The 20,688-nt window shown below is 41.8% G+C and overlaps 1 protein-coding gene across 1 annotated transcript in view; it reads left to right on the top strand.

Moving 5' to 3' along the window:
- The window catches only part of btbd8 (BTB domain containing 8), a 31,532-nt gene extending 12,607 nt beyond the window's left edge, over positions 1–18,925 (top strand). The window contains exons 6-19 of the mRNA XM_059340809.1: positions 89–178; positions 932–1,012; positions 1,099–1,195; positions 3,182–3,273; positions 4,195–4,297; positions 4,774–4,956; positions 5,069–5,239; positions 8,470–8,599; positions 9,538–9,599; positions 10,410–10,947; positions 11,637–11,724; positions 13,560–13,672; positions 13,758–15,632; positions 18,035–18,925. Coding sequence (XP_059196792.1) covers positions 89–178; positions 932–1,012; positions 1,099–1,195; positions 3,182–3,273; positions 4,195–4,297; positions 4,774–4,956; positions 5,069–5,239; positions 8,470–8,599; positions 9,538–9,599; positions 10,410–10,947; positions 11,637–11,724; positions 13,560–13,672; positions 13,758–15,632; positions 18,035–18,534 — 4,123 coding nt within the window. The 3' untranslated portion in view covers positions 18,535–18,925. The remainder of the gene's footprint in view (positions 1–88; positions 179–931; positions 1,013–1,098; positions 1,196–3,181; positions 3,274–4,194; positions 4,298–4,773; positions 4,957–5,068; positions 5,240–8,469; positions 8,600–9,537; positions 9,600–10,409; positions 10,948–11,636; positions 11,725–13,559; positions 13,673–13,757; positions 15,633–18,034) is intronic.
- Positions 18,926–20,688: the final 1,763 nt, after the last annotated feature.

Here is a 20,688-nt window from a genome sequence, read left to right as displayed (position 1 = left end):
AGCACACACAGGCCCACTAGACGACATGTGAAATATTAAAACGGTGGGTGGATCTGACATGCAACTGCCTGCTTTAATGGGTTTCTAGGGCAATCCTGTGCGCGCGGTCCCAGTACTTCCGAGCCATGCTGAGCGGGAGCTGGATGGAGAGCTCCAGACAGTGCATCACTCTGCAAGGGTAAGACTTATCGGCGCATCAGCATCATCTTGCAGCAGGTCACAGGGATCAATAATACACCTCCACTCCTGCTCTGACAATTCTACATTTCATTCCTGAACATTACAGCTGGATTACTGCATATGCTGCATTAATTATTCAGGCCTTGTAACAGAGTTGGCTGTGTACAGTATGGGGTTTCGCACACAATGCCATGTTTGAACTCCACACACCCAAACACACACACACATACATAGCCACCCACAGCTAGTGGAATCTCAAATGGCTCGCTCACATTTCTGCCAAGCAAGGTTGCAACGTTTCCACTGTGATGCACATAAATCTTCTCATCCATTCCCGACTGAAGGGCCCCCACCTCCCCCAGCCCACCGACACCACCCGCAGTGTCTTTCCAGAGCGGGGAAGGCAAATGAAGCCCGTTTTTTCCCTCCAGGGAGAGACGTGTCACTCGCCTCAGCATTACTGATCTGAGGGTAACGGGGGAAGACATGGCTGTCAGAATGGGGAGCTGCTGCGTTGATGTGCGGGGGAAAACCTGTGAAGTGGCCCTCCGGCTGCAGTCACGTGGATTTAGTGCTGCATGATATATGGATTGTGTTTACAGCGTTCTTGTGTTGTGTTTGCAGCGTAGACAGAAAAAATACATCCACACTGCATGTCTGCATTCACAAAGATAACATTAGACGGTGATCAAGGGCAATTCTGTGTGTTAATTCGAGGAATATGGCTTGTAAACAGATTCTTCATTTCCAGCTTAGGGCCAGATGAGATGGAGATCCTGCTCCAGTTCATGTATGGGGCCATTGTGGATCTGCCACCTGGAGCCAGTGCCAGGTACTGTATGTGAACACACTGTCCAAAATTAGAAAAGCAGGCCCAGAAAACAGCCTGACCTGTATTTGTTGTTTCCTGTCCCACAGTCAGGTGGTGTTGGCAGCAGACATGTTGGGTTTAGAGGGGCTGAAAGATGTGGTGGAGATGGTCCTGACCCGAGACTACTGCCGCTTCTTCCCCAAGGTCGGCAGTACTGTGAATATGTGCATCTTTGAGTGAAGAAACACACACAGAGATATAACTGATGCTGTTGCAGCACCTACAGTCGCCTCCCAATGTCACCACACACACTTAAACCAGGCCTGTAGCTGTCAGTAGCTCCTCACACACACTGGTTGTTCAAGAAGGGTCTATCTGCAATCTGCATTGGTCACTTTTAGGGGTGGGAATAATTAATCGATGATTGATTAATGGTCTTGAAGAATTTGGTCGATCACGTGGAATTTTATCGATCTGTGTATTTTTTCATTTTAATTTAATTTTTATCTATGACTGAAACACATTCGAACGTTCAGCTTGTGACAATTATAAAACACAGAAATGCAAGAGTATTAATTTGAGCAAATCTAGCTAACTTTTATCCAGAACGTATTAAAACACAAAAACACACTTATATAAGCAAGATTACTGTGAAAACTAACCTCATGCCTCTTAGTGGGCTTAAACATAAAACATTGAACTCCTTGACGTTATCTTTACAGAATGACCTCACGTGAGTTAGTTTTACGATTGACAGGAAGTCTCTTTTTGTCCTTTCAAAATAAAAGTGTCCACTATCAAAACATTCACTATCAAACATATATACATATCTTTTATTTTGCCCATGTATGCATGTTTTTATACATATTGGAGTATGTATAAAAACATAGCGATTAATCAATTAACTGATTGTTAACTTTATAGATAAGCAGTTGTCAGGTTTCTTCCAAACGCCCATCCCTAGTCACTTTACTACAAGACACTGAGATATAAGATATCTTGTGTAATATACTTATTGTAACCCAAACAGTGATCATCAATGACACCTTACCCAGTAGTTTTTGTACTTAAAGCTAACCAAACTGCAACCGTTTTGAGGGCTTGTCGTGTATTAGGTGTGTCCTGTAGTACTGTGTACCTGCAAATAGACAAACTCATTACTTGAATTGTGACAAGATAGATTTTTCGTGTGATTTCACAATCCCACAATTCTCGCATCACCTTTTGATAATTCCATGGCAAGCATTAACATCAGTATCAAGAAAAAAAAAATTGGAACAATGCGTCACTACTTGAAAGGCTGAATGCAAACTGTCATTATTGCACCCAATCAAATTTTATTGATTCAAAATAATGGTTATACATTTTCTGCACAAACGTTTGAATTGGTAGTTCATCGTATATTGGTAAATAAGTGTTGTAGTTAGTGGTGGAAGTAGTCAGATGCCTTACTTCAGTAAAAGTACAAAAGTATCAGCAATAAAATGTATTTGAAGTAAGTTTTTCAAAAGTAAACGTATTGTTATGCAGAATGGACCCACTCAGATTGTTATTTATATGTTCCAAATATATTATTAGATTATTATTAATGATGCATTTATATAAGCAGTGTTTTACTGTTTTCAGGGTAAATATATACTTGATGTACTGTTATGTGTTTTAATTTATAAACATGCTTAATAGTTTCAAATTGATTATATTTCCACTTTAATTCTAGACGTGAAAAAGTAACTAAAGCTGTCTGCTAAATGTAGTTGAGTATAGAATACAATATTTGCCTCAAAATGAAGTGGAGTAGAAGTCTAAAGTTACATAAAATGGAAATACTCAAGTGAAGTACAATTACCTCAAAATTGTATTGAAGTACTATTGTACTTGAGTAAATGTAATTAGTTACTTAAATGTACTTAGTTACATTCAACCAGTGCTTTTAGTACAAAACAGCTGATACAGCAGTATCACAGCTGAAAGCTTCAAGAAAATGTTATTTCTTTGGTTGACTTGTTGATTTTGTGTATTGTCTTCATGTTTATTGTCAATAATTATGCTGATTCACTCTTAACACCTTTTTCATTCCAATTTTACCACGTACTAGTTACTTGGTATATCATTTTCCCTCCATAGCCCTCAGAGCATAAAAAAATGACTGTATGAGTATAAATGCCCATGTGTCTTTTCCTCCCATGTCAGCAGACAGTAGACGGGGTTCAAAGAACAGTTCTCGAGTGTCTGTCCCTCACACACGCCTTAGGCCTTCAAAACCTCCACATGCTGTGTAAGAGGTGAGTGTCGCTTTTCAGTCGCTATATTTGAATCCTAAAATGACAACTTTCGTCAAACTTGACCTTAAAAGTTGCTCATGTAATTTGAAAGAGAGTGCCTTCAAACCTGTCACTATTATTGCCACTGCAAGTTACATCAGCATCTTGTTGCTAGGTAACCAACAAGTGGAGTCATAATTCTGTGTTATTAAGTAGCCTGGGGTCGGGGTTAGTTGTATAATGCGTTTGCATTAATGAGATTATATATTGGCAATAATTTTAATTAATAACTCAGGAGACACTAGTTTTTTACATTTCTTGATTGATGGTGTAACTTTAATAAAGTTTAATTTTAAAATATGAGTCATTCTTCAGTGTTGAGGCATTTCTAAAGACTGCTGTTGAAACCTGCATGCTGTCATGTCTTTATATTTCAGTATGCTGCACAGCTTTGATCCCTTTCGTTTCTATTAATCTGTGTGCACACAAACTCTGACTCTAAAGACTCTGCAGCTGATTCTTCTGCACGCTAACTATGGTCTTGCACTGCTGCAGTGAGCGGGCAAGAAGTGTGTGAATGTAGGTCAGGGGGATAGGATGTGTTGAGGGAGACTGTGAGCTGGTTCTGATTTAAAGTGGTGAGAGTGTGTGTGTGCGTGTGTGTGGGGGGGTGCTTGCCATGTTGTCTCTGCTGAGTCTGATGAGTCACGCGAGTATGACGGTGAATCTTGCTGCGCCGCTGTGTGCAGCAGTGCGTTACTGACCTTCACATCCTCGCTCACTCTGAAGCGAAGCCCTGCCGACCGCTGCTTCGAGCCTCAGAGCCTGAGACTCCTCACGGTTACACTGCAGTAAAAGCATAAAAGGCATCCGTGAGTTTGTCTGGCCTGTTATAGTAACCCAAAAGCACTCTACACATACTGTACGATGTGTATTTTCCAGGTGGGTTGCTGATCATTTTGTGAAGACCTGGTGTGAGAGAAACTTTTCCCTCTTGTCCCCTGAGCTCCACGCAGCCTGTCTAGCAGCTGTAACCGAAACCATGGTGAGTTCCCTCCTCCCTGACTCATCAGCAGCACTGTATTCACGTAATTGCAAAAATATCATCAACCCGTTCTCCAGTGTTTTTTCCACAGGAAGGAAATCCGAACGTAATATAATTAAATATGACCCTTATTAAATTCTCAGTTATTAAACACAGACTCATTTAGGAATATGATGTGGATGTAGACAGATCCAGCCTTGTAATTGATAATTGAATCATGCAGTCTGTCTTTCATCACTTATCAAAGAGGCGGAGTGTATTATGTGAGTAAAGGAAGACAAATGCACTATTGTTTGCTCTTGGCAAGTATTAAGATTCAGAGGCAGCCAAGAAGCATTACACATTTGTGGGACTCCCTCCACTGATCAATAGGTCAGGCATAAAAGAGAGCTTTTTATAGAGGACCGTGTTCATTGCACTTTATTTTGTGTTTTCAACTAGAGAGAGTTCTTTAGCTGATAGATGTTTCCATTCAGAATGTGCAGAACGCAGTAACCATGCTATGTGGCACTGAGCAGTTGCTTGGCAGTCTCCCAGAAGTCAAGTGGGCCCAACAGGTGAGGAGTCTGGCCACAGAGCTGCAGGAGGAGAGCCTGCAGGTCATTGTCCAGCATCTCCCCAGAGTCATCCGCACTCAGGGCTTTCAGGATCTCTGCAGGGTGAGGCATGCGGCGATGTAGCCATGCTAATGCACTCTCCTTTACTGTTATGGCCTTGGAACACATTCAGCTCTATGATTAATATGTTTTTTTCTGTTACCTGCCATTACAGAGGGAAGAGTTTACCCGTGAGCCCACGTTGTTGAAGAAGCTGTGTTCAGCCATCAGAGAAGGGGTGACAGTGGACAACTGCTGTGATCTTTTTGCTGCTGTGTACTTTCTGTGTGGAGATGACCTGGAGGAGGACTCTCTCCTGGCGCAGGCAGGACAGAAACAAGAGGAGGTGAAATGAAGCAGTTTCTTTGTATCAAACACAAAAAAGAGCATTAGGCTGCATGCATACCTAGGGGTGGAACTTTTTTGGTAAATTTCCAGAAAGTTTCAATGGGAAGATAAACTGGGGAATTTTGAAAATTTTGAAAATCACAAAAATATGACATTTCAACAGATTTATTTGTAAGTAGAACTTGCACACATTTATCGCACAATCAATTTTTTCATTGAACAACAAGAATTATTACTCATATTACTCATCCCCTCCGACCCGACTCATTCAAAAATTAATAAAATGACCCTCACCCCCCTCCATTCAAAATCTGAAATGAAAAGAGCCCCTCTTCCTCCAAAAAAAATATAAATGCTAAATTGAACATGTGATGGAGGAATGCACAGTCCATGTAGGGGGCGTGGCCTCAGTAGTCCTGCAGGAAGAAGTGTGCTATATGCATGTGTTTGAGGAACAGCAGAGATATAAGTGTACTTGCATGAAATCTGGATGTTTTTGTCAAGATTATGCTAAAATATTTTCCCTAACTATACTTAAATTACCTGGTAAGGGCCAACCCTCAATTTTGCAAATTCCCGCTTTATTCCTGTTTATTTCCATAAATTCCTGTTAATTCCCATAAATTCCCGTCATTATGTATTTTAGGTTGGTCTGAATGGCTCAGCGTTACTTGTTCAATGTGGCTTTGCAACCGTCACCAGGATGTGATGTGGGTCTGATGCTGCTCGGCTTTATAACCCTCTAATAGTTAGTGGTGGTCACCTCTTGGGCTTCCAGACATATATTTATATGCTTTTTATTGCAAATATACTTCAACATTAATATTACTCTATGTGATATATATTATATGCGAGTTGTTGAATTTATGTTAAGGTGAGGACATTAGGAAAATAAATCCTCCAGTATTTCAGCCTGAGTGTCTGCAGCTGGTCACAGTAGAGGGACCACAAAATAGTTGTCTCTTCTTTCAGTGCTTAATGATGATGAGCTCAGCAAATGTAATGTGTCTTTTAAATGAACTTTCTAATTTAATCTGAGTCTCAAACTTGTGTTTCCTGAGTGTTAGTTATCAATTCATATAGATAAAAAATTGAAATCAGTGTTGGCTGGAGGTGGTGGAAAATACATTAGTATTGCGATATTTTGCATGGCAATATTATATCAATTCATGGCCAGCGGGCTGTTAGTATTTTCGCTGTTTTTTCCAGAGGCTGTAGCGGGCTCACTTTCAGGAATATACAGGAGATGTTGGTATCATATGAAACTAAAAGATCTAAGGAATCTATAGGCACCATGAAATCGTTTCGGGAAGTTGACGGAATAACTCTGCAAAGTTAGGCTTTTCTTATGTTTCATTCAAAAAAATTCAGAGCAGTGAAGCTTAAAGTTGAAGAAAGTTTGAGAAAAGGCTGCAGTTGTTGTTGTTGTCCATACAAGTTTGATATCAGTTCAGTTCAGTCTGACTTAATACTTTGTTGGTCAGTCTGTGTGTTTGACTCTCATTGTGGAGAAATAAGACTGAAGTGAGATGAATAGACTGAGAATTTTCTCTTATTTGACAAAAAAATTCTTGATTGAATTGAATTTTGTGGACACAAAATTAAGTTTATCAGTTAAATCCCGATATATTGTATCGCAATACTCGGAAAATGCTTAAAATCGCAATAATATCATATTGTGACTCAAGTATCGGGATAAAATCGTGTCGTTGGGCCTCTGGTGTTTCCCACATCTACTGTTGGCTTTAGAAAATTAATGTGCATCTCATTATATACACAGAAAATGTAACTTTTCAAGTTATACATTAGATAACTCCCTGCTCCTGTCTGAATATGATTGATGACAAAGGTGGCTGTAAAGTAAACTGCAAACCACATCCTGTTGCTCACATGCATGCTCACGATTGCGATTTGATATGACAATGTATTTTTGCTTACTTTTTCATCACTAGACCTTGGAAAAAGTTGCATCATGTAGTTTTAGAAATTATATGAGGCATATTTGGGTTTAAATCTGTATAATTTTGTTTCACTGTACTGATTGATTAGCTTAATCCTCTCTGCCCCTTTATCAGAGCACGCATGACACAAGAATTTGTCCTTCCATCACTCTCCCTTTGCTGTGACCACTCCGCGAGGAGGAGAGCGAGCAGAAGCTCCAGAGTTGGCGGCGACTTACAACTTGAATCCAGTCAGTGGGCTGGTGGCCAGCATCAGCGCTGGGTTGAATGCATTTCCATCCATAAAAACATTTGTAAAGTATTTTAAATCCAGCCTGGCTGGCTTAAAATCCATGTTCTCGCTTGCAATCTTCTCTCTCCGCCTCTGTTGGCACGTTGCAGCACATTTTGGCATGTTACCGCCACTTGTAGATCAGTGGAAAAGTGTGAAACCATTGACAGGGCTGTGTATCGTTTCACCCACACATCTGGCTGCCCGCTCACAAGATAAACAAACAAAATGGGGACACAGTCATAGAAACATTACATTGTAGTGCTTGTAGAGGTCAAAAACTTGGAACTTTCTTGGCTGTGACAGAAATGATTCAGCCACCCTTTTAGTCGGGGAGTCACAAGAACATCAAGTTTGTATATTTAAATGCCAGAATGCATCATTTCTCAAAACTTGTTGGACAATTTTTTCATAAAACGATACAGTTAAAGTCTCACATAAACAGCTTCGTTCAATATTCCTGCAGATAATTAAATTGTATAAGCGATTACAGACGAACAAAGTGTATTGTGTGAGCTGGCAGGTTAAGCCTGTGAGATGACTCCCAGGGGGAAAGTGACCTGGCTGCACAAGTTAAAGCGCATAACCCTTGTAAATACCGTACAGTATGGCAGAATGGATTAGGCTGAGGGAGACTGTGACGTGTGCCAGCGGCCTTCACTAATCTGGCTGTGTATCTCTCTGCTGCCGAGGGGTGTGTGGTCAGTGCAGCGGAGGAGGTAGAGATAGCTCCTCCCTACCTTCCAGCCCTGTTTTTATAATCAGGCGTGGAAACAGGAGAATGGGCATCAGCCGCTGACATCACTGATTTCGCTCAAGGGAGCTCAAGTGGACTCCGCAACAGAGACGGAGGGGGAGGGAGGGGCAGAGAAAGGGAGGGAGGGAGGGGTATTTGTTGCCATGGTGAAAAGGTTCTTCAAGCAGCTGCTGATTCGCTTGTGCTGTAGCGCACCCCTTTCCATTCTTCTCTCTCTCTCCCCTCTGTGTTGCTGCCAGCCGTTCAGGCAAGAGATTTGTACGCTGCGTGGTCGGCTGTGGACCTTCCTGCTTCAGACCTTTTACGCCGTCCGCCACACGCAGGGATGGGAGACCCTGTCTTCCCAACACAGAGAGAGGATACTTGCAGGTAAGGAGGGGAAATCCCTGCTCTCTTTTTCTAGCCGCACACAGGATATTCATGCTGCAGTGTGTGTGGACGCATGTGTTTTTTTCCCTCCCTAACCCAGCCTAGCACTGAAGCAGTGGCTCTGCATCATTAGAGATGAACCGAAGCCCTTGGAGCATATGCTGTCGGCTGACTTAACACTTAACGTCTTTTCTCTCCAGCTGCCTAGACTCTGCTAACCCATTTATTATCGGCTCTCGCTGTTTGTATGTTTTTTTGCTTTATGTGAGCTACCTTTATCAACTGTCTCGGCCAGATGAGTGTGCGCTTGCATGTTAACTGCACCAGACACGCCATGCTTGTTTTAATGGGTGGGAGTGAAAGGCTGGATTCCTGCCTTTGTGGGTCTGCACATGATAAGGAGCTCCCACAGATACAAATAACATACTGTTTTCTCACTGTTGAGCTTGTGATGTGGTGAAATGAACTGCATGAATAATTTATTCGCCTGGTATCAGACTGTGCCTATTACTGCTACATTTCTTGCCAGTGAAATCAGATTCCAGGTCTTGGATGCAAACACAACATATGTATTTAAGTTACATATTTGCTTAATAAGATAACTCATCAAGCTGTGGAATTGTTGTTTTATTAAGTATAGAAATGGTAGTGCTTTGTTTGCTTAGTCGTTCCCAGACATGCCTGGCTGATCGATCGATTGATTTAATGTTTGTTTCCTAATGGTCAGAGGGTAAACAAAGGGTGGGGAAATGAGAATTTATGAATGAAAAGAAGGACTAATCTTGCTCACATAAAAAAAGGAACTAGGAGGTGTCTGAAAAAACTGGTGCAGCCCTTTTCATCTATGTTTTTCTTGGGTTTGAATAGTCTGCTTTGCAGGAAAAACACTAACTTGCTAATTGTTGATCTTTGGTCTTCCTTTCATCCTGTTTTGACAGGTGCTATTGATAAAGGGGACAATCGAAGACTTGGTAAAAAGCCTGTATTCACTAGTTCACAGGTAATATTATCACCCAAGCATGCATTAACATTTGTTCATTAACAAGTTTTCTTTTTGTGTGTCAGAAACAAAAAACACATTGAAGTTTTATTTGTAAATCAGATACTCTGGCTTTGACTTTTCTGATGTGATGTGAATTTATGAAGCCGTTTTAGCTCAGAGAAATCCATGGAAGTTTGTATAATCCCTGACAGTGATTACAGTCTGTGGCCAGATGTCATGTGTCATAAACGCCCCACCCTCACAGCAAAGAGAAACGGCATAAAAATGAGCAGCAGGGCCTCTCTAAGCAGATGCATAGCTAAGATAAGCCACGTCGAGGTGATCCAGAGAGGGATTGCCAAGATGTTGTTAGGCATGAGTTGTTAAGAGCAGTGGAGCTCCTGCAGATCTCCCGGGGAAGCAGTTTTTGCATTCAGAACAGGAACTTTTGTGGTGAAAATCTGAACAGCAAGAACAAAATTCACTGTTGTAATTGTTTCATTGACACTAAAACGCAATTATGAGTTCCCAGTTTTTTTTTAAAAAAGTTCACAAAATGTAGTAGAGCAAGAAAGATGCAGCATTCCTTCCCAACCTGAAAGTTAGAAATTATTAGACAAGTTTAGAAAAAACCCAACAGGATACACAGTAGTGGGACTAAAGATGTTCAGGTGGTGTTCGTCAGCACTTGTTCTGGTAGTGTGCTCCACTGGCTGGTGCTAATTATTCTTCACTGTTATTCAGTTTCATATGACTGCCCTCTGGTTATTTGCTGATTAATTCAGTCATATAGTTACGTGACTAAGGTGGTTATTTTTGTGCCTACAGTCTAGGGCTGTAAAATGCCCTTCGTCTGCACCTGAGAGTCCTCCTGTGCACAGGACCCAGAGGGTGTCAGAAACCACAACCTCTTCCTCCCGTTGCGCCGCATCAGCCATGAAGTCTGATGGACTTGGGACGGCTAATAAACCAGGAGACGGTCACACGTCCAAGGCAAAGAATGTGAAGAAGCCAGGAGATCGGAGTGTTGCGGCAAAAGCAAAGACGGCCTCAGCTGCCACACCAGTTGTCAATGGCACCGGAGCAGCAGGGGCCAGGCGGGATGCAGCCAGTGCCAACGGCCCCAGAAGCTCTCATGGTGCGAGAGAGCAAGAAAAGAAGCCAAACCCAGGTGCACGGCCTAAAACCTCTCCCCCGAGCTGCACGTCTATGAGCCAGACAGGGGTAATGAAGGCTCAGAAGAGCTCAACGGGAAAGACTGACGGCACTGTTGGCACCGCCCAAGCTCAGCCCAGCGCTTCATCGGGCAGCAACTCGCCAGAGAACGGTGCCAGCAGCCCTCGCAACGACACCCACTCCGTCCCAGGTTTACTCTCTTTATTGACTTCTTTACATTTCATCATTGTGACCGACACCGATTACAATGTAGAACATCACTGTAGATGAGCTAAAGTGTCAGCAAGTCAGCTCCCGGCACAATACCGAAATATGAAAGGACCTCCAGATTAATTAGTATGATGAATGTTGTGTTGTGGCCAAGAGGGATTTTTGGAAGACAAGGGCAGTGTCATGTATGAATGTTGATTTATCAGGAAACAAAGCACATGCGGCCGTCCTTGGCAGCCTGCTGGTGTCAGTGTACAAACTCTCAGCAGAGCAGTAGAGGTCAAAGCCTTTTGCAGCTGTCACACAGGGGGGTGTGACTGATCACTTTGAGCTTTTGTGGGGCGGATGGTTTTAGGGAGGTGGGGTGATCTCCACTCGTATTAGTGTTCACGGCTAAAGTGGGGCTCAGCTGCCTGCCCTGCAAGCGCAGCATGTGTCCCGGTACCCCACCCTGAAAGTGGCTGGCAACATGTTTGTGATGTGAGCTCACACACTAGCAGCACATTACCCTGTTTATCCCCGCTACCCTGAATATTATTTGGTTTATTCTTGAGTAAATCATAGTTCATATGTGTCATACTTGTCGTCTTGTTTGATTCATCTCAAAACTAACTGCCCTGGCAAACTTCTGTTTACAGTTGTGTTTGTGGTTCATTTTATGTGTTTTAGGTGCAAAGCCCAAACACCAGGCTAAGACGGTGAACAAATCCCCACTGACAAAACCTCCACAGAAATCAGACACGGCAAAGATCAGCAGGTGAGCTTTATTCCGAGCATCATGGCCTTCAGTCCGCCACAGCCAGACACATGAAGAGAATATTTTCCTTGCAGTACTTGTGCAAGACAGAGGAGGGGCTTACAGGCATGCAGATAACTTGGGTTAATGGCATTGCACTGTGATTATTTTCAGAACTTCAGACCCCCTTCTTTGCTTACTTTTTTGTCCGTTCACCGTAAAAATATGAGGTTCTATCATAGAGCTCTAAGTTCCCACATAAGGCTAGGCTACAATATTTTTCCCTCTATTTCTGTTTTAACATCAGAGGGTTAGTGACGTGAGGAGAATCCCAATACTGATAGGCTTTCGTGACACAGCTTCATATTTCAGCAAATGTAAATACATGTAATGAACATAATTTGCATTGCGAATCACATCTATTTGCATTTTTACCTTGGCTTTGTATGTAATTGTAATGCAAGAAAAGTTTGCTTTGTGTTAGCTGTGACACACCCTAAGAATTGATAGGACGGATAAGGGGGCTGGGACTTTCAAAATACAAAATTAGGACAAAAGACGTGTACACAGGTGCATCTCAATATATTAGAATATCATAGAAAAGTTAATTTATGTCAGTAATTCAATTCAAGTGGAAATAATGCATTATATAGATCCATTACACACAGAATGAAATATTTCATGTTTTAATTTATTTAATTTCTCTCTCTCTCTCTCTCTCTCTCTCTCTCCCCGGAGACCTTTGTGTTATCCAGACATGTCCAACAGTTTACTTAACACAGCCACCTACACAAATTAGCTACAGTCCAAACATTCAAACAAGACAAAATTTATTGACTATTTTTCTCTCCCAGTGCCATACATCCTCACTGCAGTTTCTTACATGACCAGACAAGTTGCAATATGAGATCAATCCCAATCTACCCAAGTCAATTAGCTTACATTCAGGGCCTAGTAATTAAATCATAAATGTTCAGTGGTGTAAATGTAGGGCAAATAAGATGAGTGTTGCAGCACCTGGATGTTTCTTCAGGCCACATGTGGCTGACAGGAAGTTAAAAGCAGCTGTGTAGCTTTTACTGACAAGCCTCTTATCTGTCCTTCAAAGATGTTAAAAATATCTGTTCTGCAGTCTGCATCATCCAAACTCAATCTGTTCTGGGAACACATCAATATTGAACAGTCTCCCTCGAAAGCAACTACGTAAGTTAGCCAATAAATAGCTGATAGCCTTAGAAAACACATCTCGGTTGCATCTTTCGATTGCTGTCTTTTGTAAAGAGAGAGATGGTACAAGTAACCTAGTTTTATTTTTCTGGATCTGTGTGCTGTATACACACAAAATGAAGATACTTTGGGAAAGCAGTTAACATTCAACTCCCATCTAACCTAAATTTGGATAGCGACACTAATCTTTTATCAGCTATCATGACTATCTAAGGTTGATGCTATGGAAATGTACTGGATAAGCTCAGAAAGATGAAAGGCTGATAATGAGAATAATCAACCTTGGGCACACAGCAGATCTCCAACTGTAAAAATGTTCTCTCTTTTCTCTTGATCTTGCAGTTTTACTTAAAAAACCAAGGTAGAACATCCTTCACAAGGACACAAGTAACAACTTGAAATTCTTCGCATTGATAATCTGCTCATGCCTGAGAGGCTTGTCCTTGACAAAATCAGAGAAAACACTTTGCTGCCCCCCACTGGTGCTCAATATTTATTAATCTACTTCTCAATTCTTCTCATGAATGTTTTTAAGGATGGATGCGAGCCAAATGTAGTGATTATTAGGGTAAAAACATTTGTGGTCACTGTTGTCTTATGCCTCCACCTGTCCTTTTCACCAATCACAGTCCAACCAATAAGTCAAGTGGCAGAGTCAAGACTGGTGCGGCTGAGAAAGTGTCTACTGGAGCGACAGCAGCAAGAGCAGACACCAAGGGAAGAGGCACACCAGACCACCATGGTGAGACGCTATTAATTGACTTGAATCAAATGTCTGTTAATCCACTGTACCAATGTATTAATGTTCTGTTCTGTCTCTGGTTTAGTCTCTAAGCATGGATCCACAAAAAAGCCAGCTTCCCCCAGGAAAGAAGACAGCAAAGATGGGTCGAAATCCTCAGCATCAGACAAAGCAAGCAGTGAAACTTCTAAAAAGAAGATCACAAAACCCGCTTCAGCGACTGGAGCCTCAGCTAAATCCAGTGCTAAACCACCAAAAACCTCTTCGGCCCCCTCCAAGCAGTCTCCGGTAGTAGCTGCCAAGTCTGGACCAAAGCCGAAGAGTACTACTGAATTATCTACGGAGAAAGCGTCTCCGAAATCTGGAGGGACTTCCAAAACCTCAGCTGCCTCCAAGAAATCAGGAACCAAAGGAAAAGAGGCAGCGAGTGGTAAAAATTCAGACTGTAAGACTGAACTAGCGCCAACTGAAAACACCAGTGAAGCACATGGAGATAGTACAGAAGTAGCGCTCTCTGACCAGCCTGCAGCAAGCGAGGGCGGAGGGGATTCACTCAGCCTTCAACTAGAAACGAGCCCTGAGCAGAGTCAGAAGACTGAAATACAGTCAGAAAACACCAATAGTGCACCAGTAGCTAACAGCATCCCGCATGTCAAATCTGCTAATGCAGACACTTGCAAACAGACTGAAGGGAGTAAAGTGAAAAAGTCACCAAGCAGTGTCATCCCAGCTCACATCATCGGAGGGCAAGTTCATGAGGTCAGCTCCCCGAATTCTCCGAGAGACGCAGAGCGCCCCGTAGACACCCCCTGCAGCATGGGAAGCACCGACACTCCATTAGAAGACTCCTGGAGCGGGATCCACCATCAGGTCAGCCCAGAGTCCGAGACCGGCAGCACACACACCACTTCCTCCGACGACATCAAGCCCCGCTCGGAGGACTATGACGCCGGAGGCTCGCAGGACGATGACTGCTCCAACGACAGAGGCGTGTCAAAGTGCGGCACCATGCGCTGTCACGACTTCTTGGGTCGCAGCAGCAGCGACACCAGCACCCCGGAGGAGTTAAAGATGTACGAAGGCGGGGCGGGGTTGAGGGTGGAGGTGCGGCTGCGCGGGCGGGAAGCGGAGACCACCAGCGAGGAGGAGGGCGTACGGCAGCGTCCTCGCTCGTGGTTGCACAGAGATGAGGTCGCTGTAGAGGAGGAGCACTCAGAGGTCGAGGCCACTGTGACTGTAAAAAGTGTTCCCGACCACCAGCTTTTCTCCTCTGAGGAGGAAGAGGAAGACGATGATGAAGAGGCGACGGAGGATGAGAGGTCTGAAGTTGAGGTGATTCCAGGTGAGACTGCGCTGCCGCCAACTGAACCCTCACCACTCTTTCAGGGGATCGTCAACCTAGCTTTTGACGACGACGGTGTGGAGCAGGACAACGACCAGCCCGACTACCAGTCCACTTCCAACTTCCGCCGCTCAGTGCTGCTTTCTGTTGACGAGTGTGAGGAGCTGGGCTCGGAAGAGGGCGGCGTGCAGACTCCACCTCAACAACCCAATGACGCTGTGACTCCCTGCGATGTTTTTGAGTCCGACTCAGCTCCTCGGCCCAATTGTGCCCCTCCCAGCGACCAACAGAACCACCTGCCGTGCCAACTTGAAAGTGCAGGCACGGAGCACGAAAAACACGATGAGGAAGAGGAAGAAAAGTCTTCTGTGTTTCTTACAGAGATCGAGGATCCAGTGCAGGAGGAGAGCAATGAAGTAAAGGATGCTGAGACTAAAGACCTCCCTCCCCAGGAGCGCCCATGCCACCTGGATCTGCGGCACACCGAACAATACAATGGAGGGCTGCGCAAAAATCACACCAATCCCTCAGAAAACAAGAAAGCTGATTTACATCTAGACTTAAATGAGCCTCAGCTGACAGGGGACTCTCCTGTACATGCTGCACAATCTCCAGCAGGTAATGTATGATCTACGGACCCTTCCTAGAACCAGAATCCAAAGCCATCTCTTATCCCCAAACTCCATCAGTAAAGGTATAGTTTGTCCCTGCAAGATCCATTCTCCTCTGCTCTGATTCCTAGACCTTACCCACATCCTACATGTACCTATCCCTCTTTCAGAAAAAGGATATAGTGTAGTGAGTAGTGATAAAAACAAGTTCAAATTCAAGTGAAATCAGCGGCCATCATATTTTCATAGCTAAAACTTCCTCTCATTCCAACCCATTGAATGTGTAGCTGTTGTGAATTTGAATTTGCAACAACAAATATCCTTTTAAAGATGGAGATTGGTCTCATCATTACAAATAATCTAAACTGTAAATTTAAACAACTGAACTACCTTTTATTAGTCAGAGGCATTTAGGCCTTGGTAACTCAGTTTACACAAAAAGGGGAAAGCAGTGTACATTTCACTAAGACTGATCATAGAATTGTATTTGTCAAAAAGAATCTGCCTTGTGACAAGGCCTGTGACAAAGTTATACCAATGCACTTTTATGTACATAAAAAAAAGATTTTTTTGATTATTTTTGTCATTTCTTTTACGCAGTGGAGTCTTTGGCCTTTTCAAGCCACAGATAATTTGACATAGCTGAAGGTGTTTAAAATATAATTTTAACATCAATATATCATTACCAAATTAATTGTGGTTTGTTGGTAGAATTACTATTAGTGACCCTCATTGGGATAATTGTAAGTCACACCACTGAAGCTTGTGTTTCTTAAAATCAAGACTACATTTCCCATCAACCTCATCGCTCAGAAGATGTTGCTACAGCTTTTTATTTTTATTTTGCTTTATTGTAAAGGATAAATATGTTCTGCTTTTTTTATGCATTAAACCATTGCCATCTTTAAGAAACACAAACTTCAATATACAGAAGCCCTTCTTCTTTTGTGCCATAAAGCACAAATAACTCTTTGTTTACATGCACAAAAAATTTAGGAAAATTCTTATTCCAAAAAAGACAATATAGTAGTGGAATAACGTTGTGCATATAAATGTAGTCAATGTCAAGCGTTACTCGATGCTGCTTGGCTTCTCACTGATGGTCTTTTTGTTGACAGTAATTTTACTAACATCTCAAAATAAATTTAAAAATATTTGTTGATGTTAAACTGCTATATGTAGCACCTTTAAAACTGATTTCAGGTAAATTACAAGCAAGTAATGATTTTTTTTAATTATGTTGAGGTAAACAACAAAATGATGGTTTCAAATAGACACGAAACACTAAACTGCCACTGCTTCTCAGTAAAGTGTGTTATACTGGGGAACTTTTCCCTTGCATCTCCTTGCTGTTTTTCTTTATTTCTATTTGAGAATGTACCTGTTCCTAAGTTGTTTTTTTGTTTGTTTTTATTTTATATTTTTGCATTGCACACATGCATGCTACTATTAAAATTTATTTGTCATTCCCTTTTACCATCAATTATTTTTTGTGTATTTTTTCCAATTATCCATCACCTTTTGTCATGCCCGGTAGATTTATGTCTAGATACGCAGCCATCCACCTTTAAAGAAAACTGTTTGTCTATAAGCTTTTGTTCAGTAGGTTTGTGTAGTGCCAGTAGCCTCCTATGTAAAGTATGTGATGTGTCTCTAGTGCAGCTGTCATGGTCCTGCCATGTCTCTCTTTTTTCACTATCATATTCAGAAAAAGAAATCCTGCTGCACCATTACACTAACATGTAAATTATTTTGTTTTCAATATCAAACAGTGACCAATTACTTCATCTCCTGCCTTTTTTTGAAATTGTTTAAAATAGAAAACACAAAGAATGTCAAAAGAAACTTGGTGGTGTGCCATCTTTTGTGCTACTAAGTAAAGCACCGTTGCTTGCATTTTAGGTGTTTGTGACAGTATTTAAGTCTGTTCATTAGGTCTGCCCGTTCAAAGACCTGCACGTTCAATTGCAAAACATATCACTGTTACTTACTGACAAATGCAAAGTTCACTGGTGCTGGCAATGCATGGCTTACTTTGTTTGAACAGGTGGATAAAGAGATGCATTCAGATTAGTGTCCCTCTGTGCATTACCATTAATGCAACTGTATACCCTTGCATCCAAATGTGAAGCGATAGGAGAATTTCAAAGTAATACATTTAAAATTGGTAGTGGTATTACCACTTAAATTATCATATGGTGACCATGAATGTCACTGCTTACATATTGTGTTCACCTAACTTCACTATAGAAAGTCTTTTGAAGGACACAGTTGCATTAAGGGTAAACATTCAACAGTAATCAATGTTTTGTGGTAGTAGGCAGTGACTAGTCTCTGAAATGAAAAAAGAAAAGAACTGTGGAGGAGTGAATCAGTTTGTCATTTTGCAGTATTGTCAATTGTTTTTAGGGGACAATGGTTGTGACAGATTGGATCAAACCTGCAAACATGACCGCCGGCCATCCAAAGCCCTATCTCCCATTTACGAGATGGATGTGGGAGAAGCCTTTGAGCACTGCTCGGACAAGGACAGGAATGTTAAACTGAAGAAAGAGGAAGAAAAGCAAAGAGGGGACGATGACAAAAGCAATGAGTTTGCAGAACGGGACTGGAGCCTGCTCAGGCAACTCCTCTCCGACCAAGAGTCCAATCTGGGCGTCATAAACCCTGTGCCTGAGGAGCTCAACCTGGCCCAGTACCTTATTAAACAGACACTGTCCCTGTCACGTGACTGCCTGGACTCGCAGGCCTTCCTGTCCCCAGAGAAGGAGACCTTCAAGCGCTGGGCAGAGCTCATCTCGCCCATGGAGGACTCCTCCACCAGCATCACTGTAACCAGCTTCTCCCCAGAAGATGCTGCATCTCCACAGGGGGAGTGGACCATCGTGGAACTGGAAACACATCACTGACTGCACAGAGGAGAGCCTGCCGGACAGTTGCCACCCTCTAATTGAACTTTGAACGTCTTTACATCAACTATGTCTTAATTTATTATAATTTATAATCACATTCTTTTTTTTCTGGACTCTGCAGAACTCTGGACTTTGCAGCATTCCCCATCATGCCCTCAGTGGACTGTTTCTTGACACAAATGGGCTGTTATGCATGCTGATATTTTTGTATGTCTGACTGTTTAATTGATGTTGCTTCAAAGCTCTAGAAAAGAATAGAGTAAGAAAAAAATAATTTAGTTCTCATTCATGAAGGTCCTCTAAAGATTGTGGACTGAAGTTTCTTAAAGAAAAAAATAATATTGGCCTACTGGCTTGCATTTAATGTCATATTGAAAATAAAGGTTTGTGTTTCTTGAAAAAAAAAAAAAAAAAGTCCTTTATGTCTGTCTAGTCATAAAGGAATGTATTTTGGGGGTTGGGAGGAGATACTGTGCACTGATTGATAGTATGTGACACTCCAATAGTATGGGTCTGCAGAGCTCGGAGCAGCGGGCTGTACATGAACACACCATGAGAACCGTGGAGACTCAACACAGGCCGTGGCTCTTCTCTTCTAAAATAATTAGGGCCCGAGCAGGCAACGACCTGCGAGGTCCCTATTGTATTGCGAATAATTTTTTTTTTTCTTCCCATATGATCGCATTTGTCACTGCCTGAACATACCCAAAAACTCATGAAACTTTAAATATAAGTCACACCTGGCGAAATATTTTATAATCTATTGTCATCCTGAATTTCCACCACTAGGTGACGCTATAATAAAGGAAAGTGCGTTTTGGCTAATAACTCCCACATACTTTATCGCACATTCAAAAACCTTATATCCACGCGTTCACTGAGTTGTGCTGAATCTCGCCCTTTCTCGCATAGAGTTTTTTTTCACAAATTTGCGAAATGTCGTAATCATACTTTTTCGAACTCCTCCGAGGCAATTTCATCGTTTTGCACCAAACTTTGCACACAGCATCTATGGACCCTCATAACAAAAAGTTATTAAAAGAATTTTGATAACACCAAGAATAATCAAGTTATTAAATAACAACTTCCTGCAGGTGGCGCTATTATCAACACAAAACACAAAGTGTTGGATATCTCCACATTGGTGTGTCTGAATGACATGAAACTCAGGTTACTACTTCCTTATGAGCCCCTGAGGCTCTGTGCAAAATTTTGGCCGATGACCACTAGGTAGCGCTCTTTAAATTGAAGTATTTTAAATCGGTTGGTCGGATTAACACCAAATTTGGTATACTTATTGTCAATGCCCTCCTGAGGATAACCCTTGAAGGTTTTTATTGATCGGCCCCTAGGTGGCGCTCTGGTGGCAGTCTAATTTAATATTTGGCACTCTGCCCAGACCATAAGATTTAAGGCAATGAAATTAATTATCATTATCATGTTTTTTATCTCTTTATCTATGTTATTTACTTTATTTGTACCCAGAGGTAGATTTTGTTTGCAGTATAGAGTCCTCATACACACACACAAAAGAGGCACATATCACACATCATTCAACTTAAGACAGTGGGAGTTAAGAAATGGCAAGTTAAATAAAAAAATTAAAAAAAATTAAAAATTCTTAAAAGTTCTTACAGGTCCAGACTATACTTAGATATTGATGTGAAAAATACGAATAGCAGAAAAATAAACAAAATAAAACAGCAAAATAAAACTTGTTTAGGCTGTAAAAATGTAGATAAAGGTTAAAATGTATATATAGAAATAGTAAATACATACATAAAATACATACATACATAAAACAATAAATAAACACCTGTGCAAAGCATAGCAGGAACAAAACTGTTTTTGTGTCTTTTTTTTCTACACCTAGGGATTGTAAACCTACGCCCAGAGGGGAGGAGCGGAAACTCTGTGTGCAATGGATGGGAACTGTCATTTAAAATTGAACCAGTAATGCGCTGTAATTGTTTTGTGTACAAGGTCTCCACGTTGAGCTGTGGCTCACCAATCAGTCTGCTAGACCACTTTACTATTTGGTTGACTGAGTTTTTATTTTTCAATGAGAGGTTGGGGTGTGTGCGTTACAGGGGCCAGTCTATACCACTCCTATGAATTTCACTTTCATTTCAAGTGTTATAGTGTGGCCAC

Source organism: Centropristis striata, chromosome 9, assembly GCF_030273125.1.
Source record: "Centropristis striata isolate RG_2023a ecotype Rhode Island chromosome 9, C.striata_1.0, whole genome shotgun sequence".
In the NCBI taxonomy this organism is placed as follows: domain Eukaryota; kingdom Metazoa; phylum Chordata; class Actinopteri; order Perciformes; family Serranidae; genus Centropristis; species Centropristis striata.
This window is presented reverse-complemented; position numbering and strand designations above follow the sequence as displayed.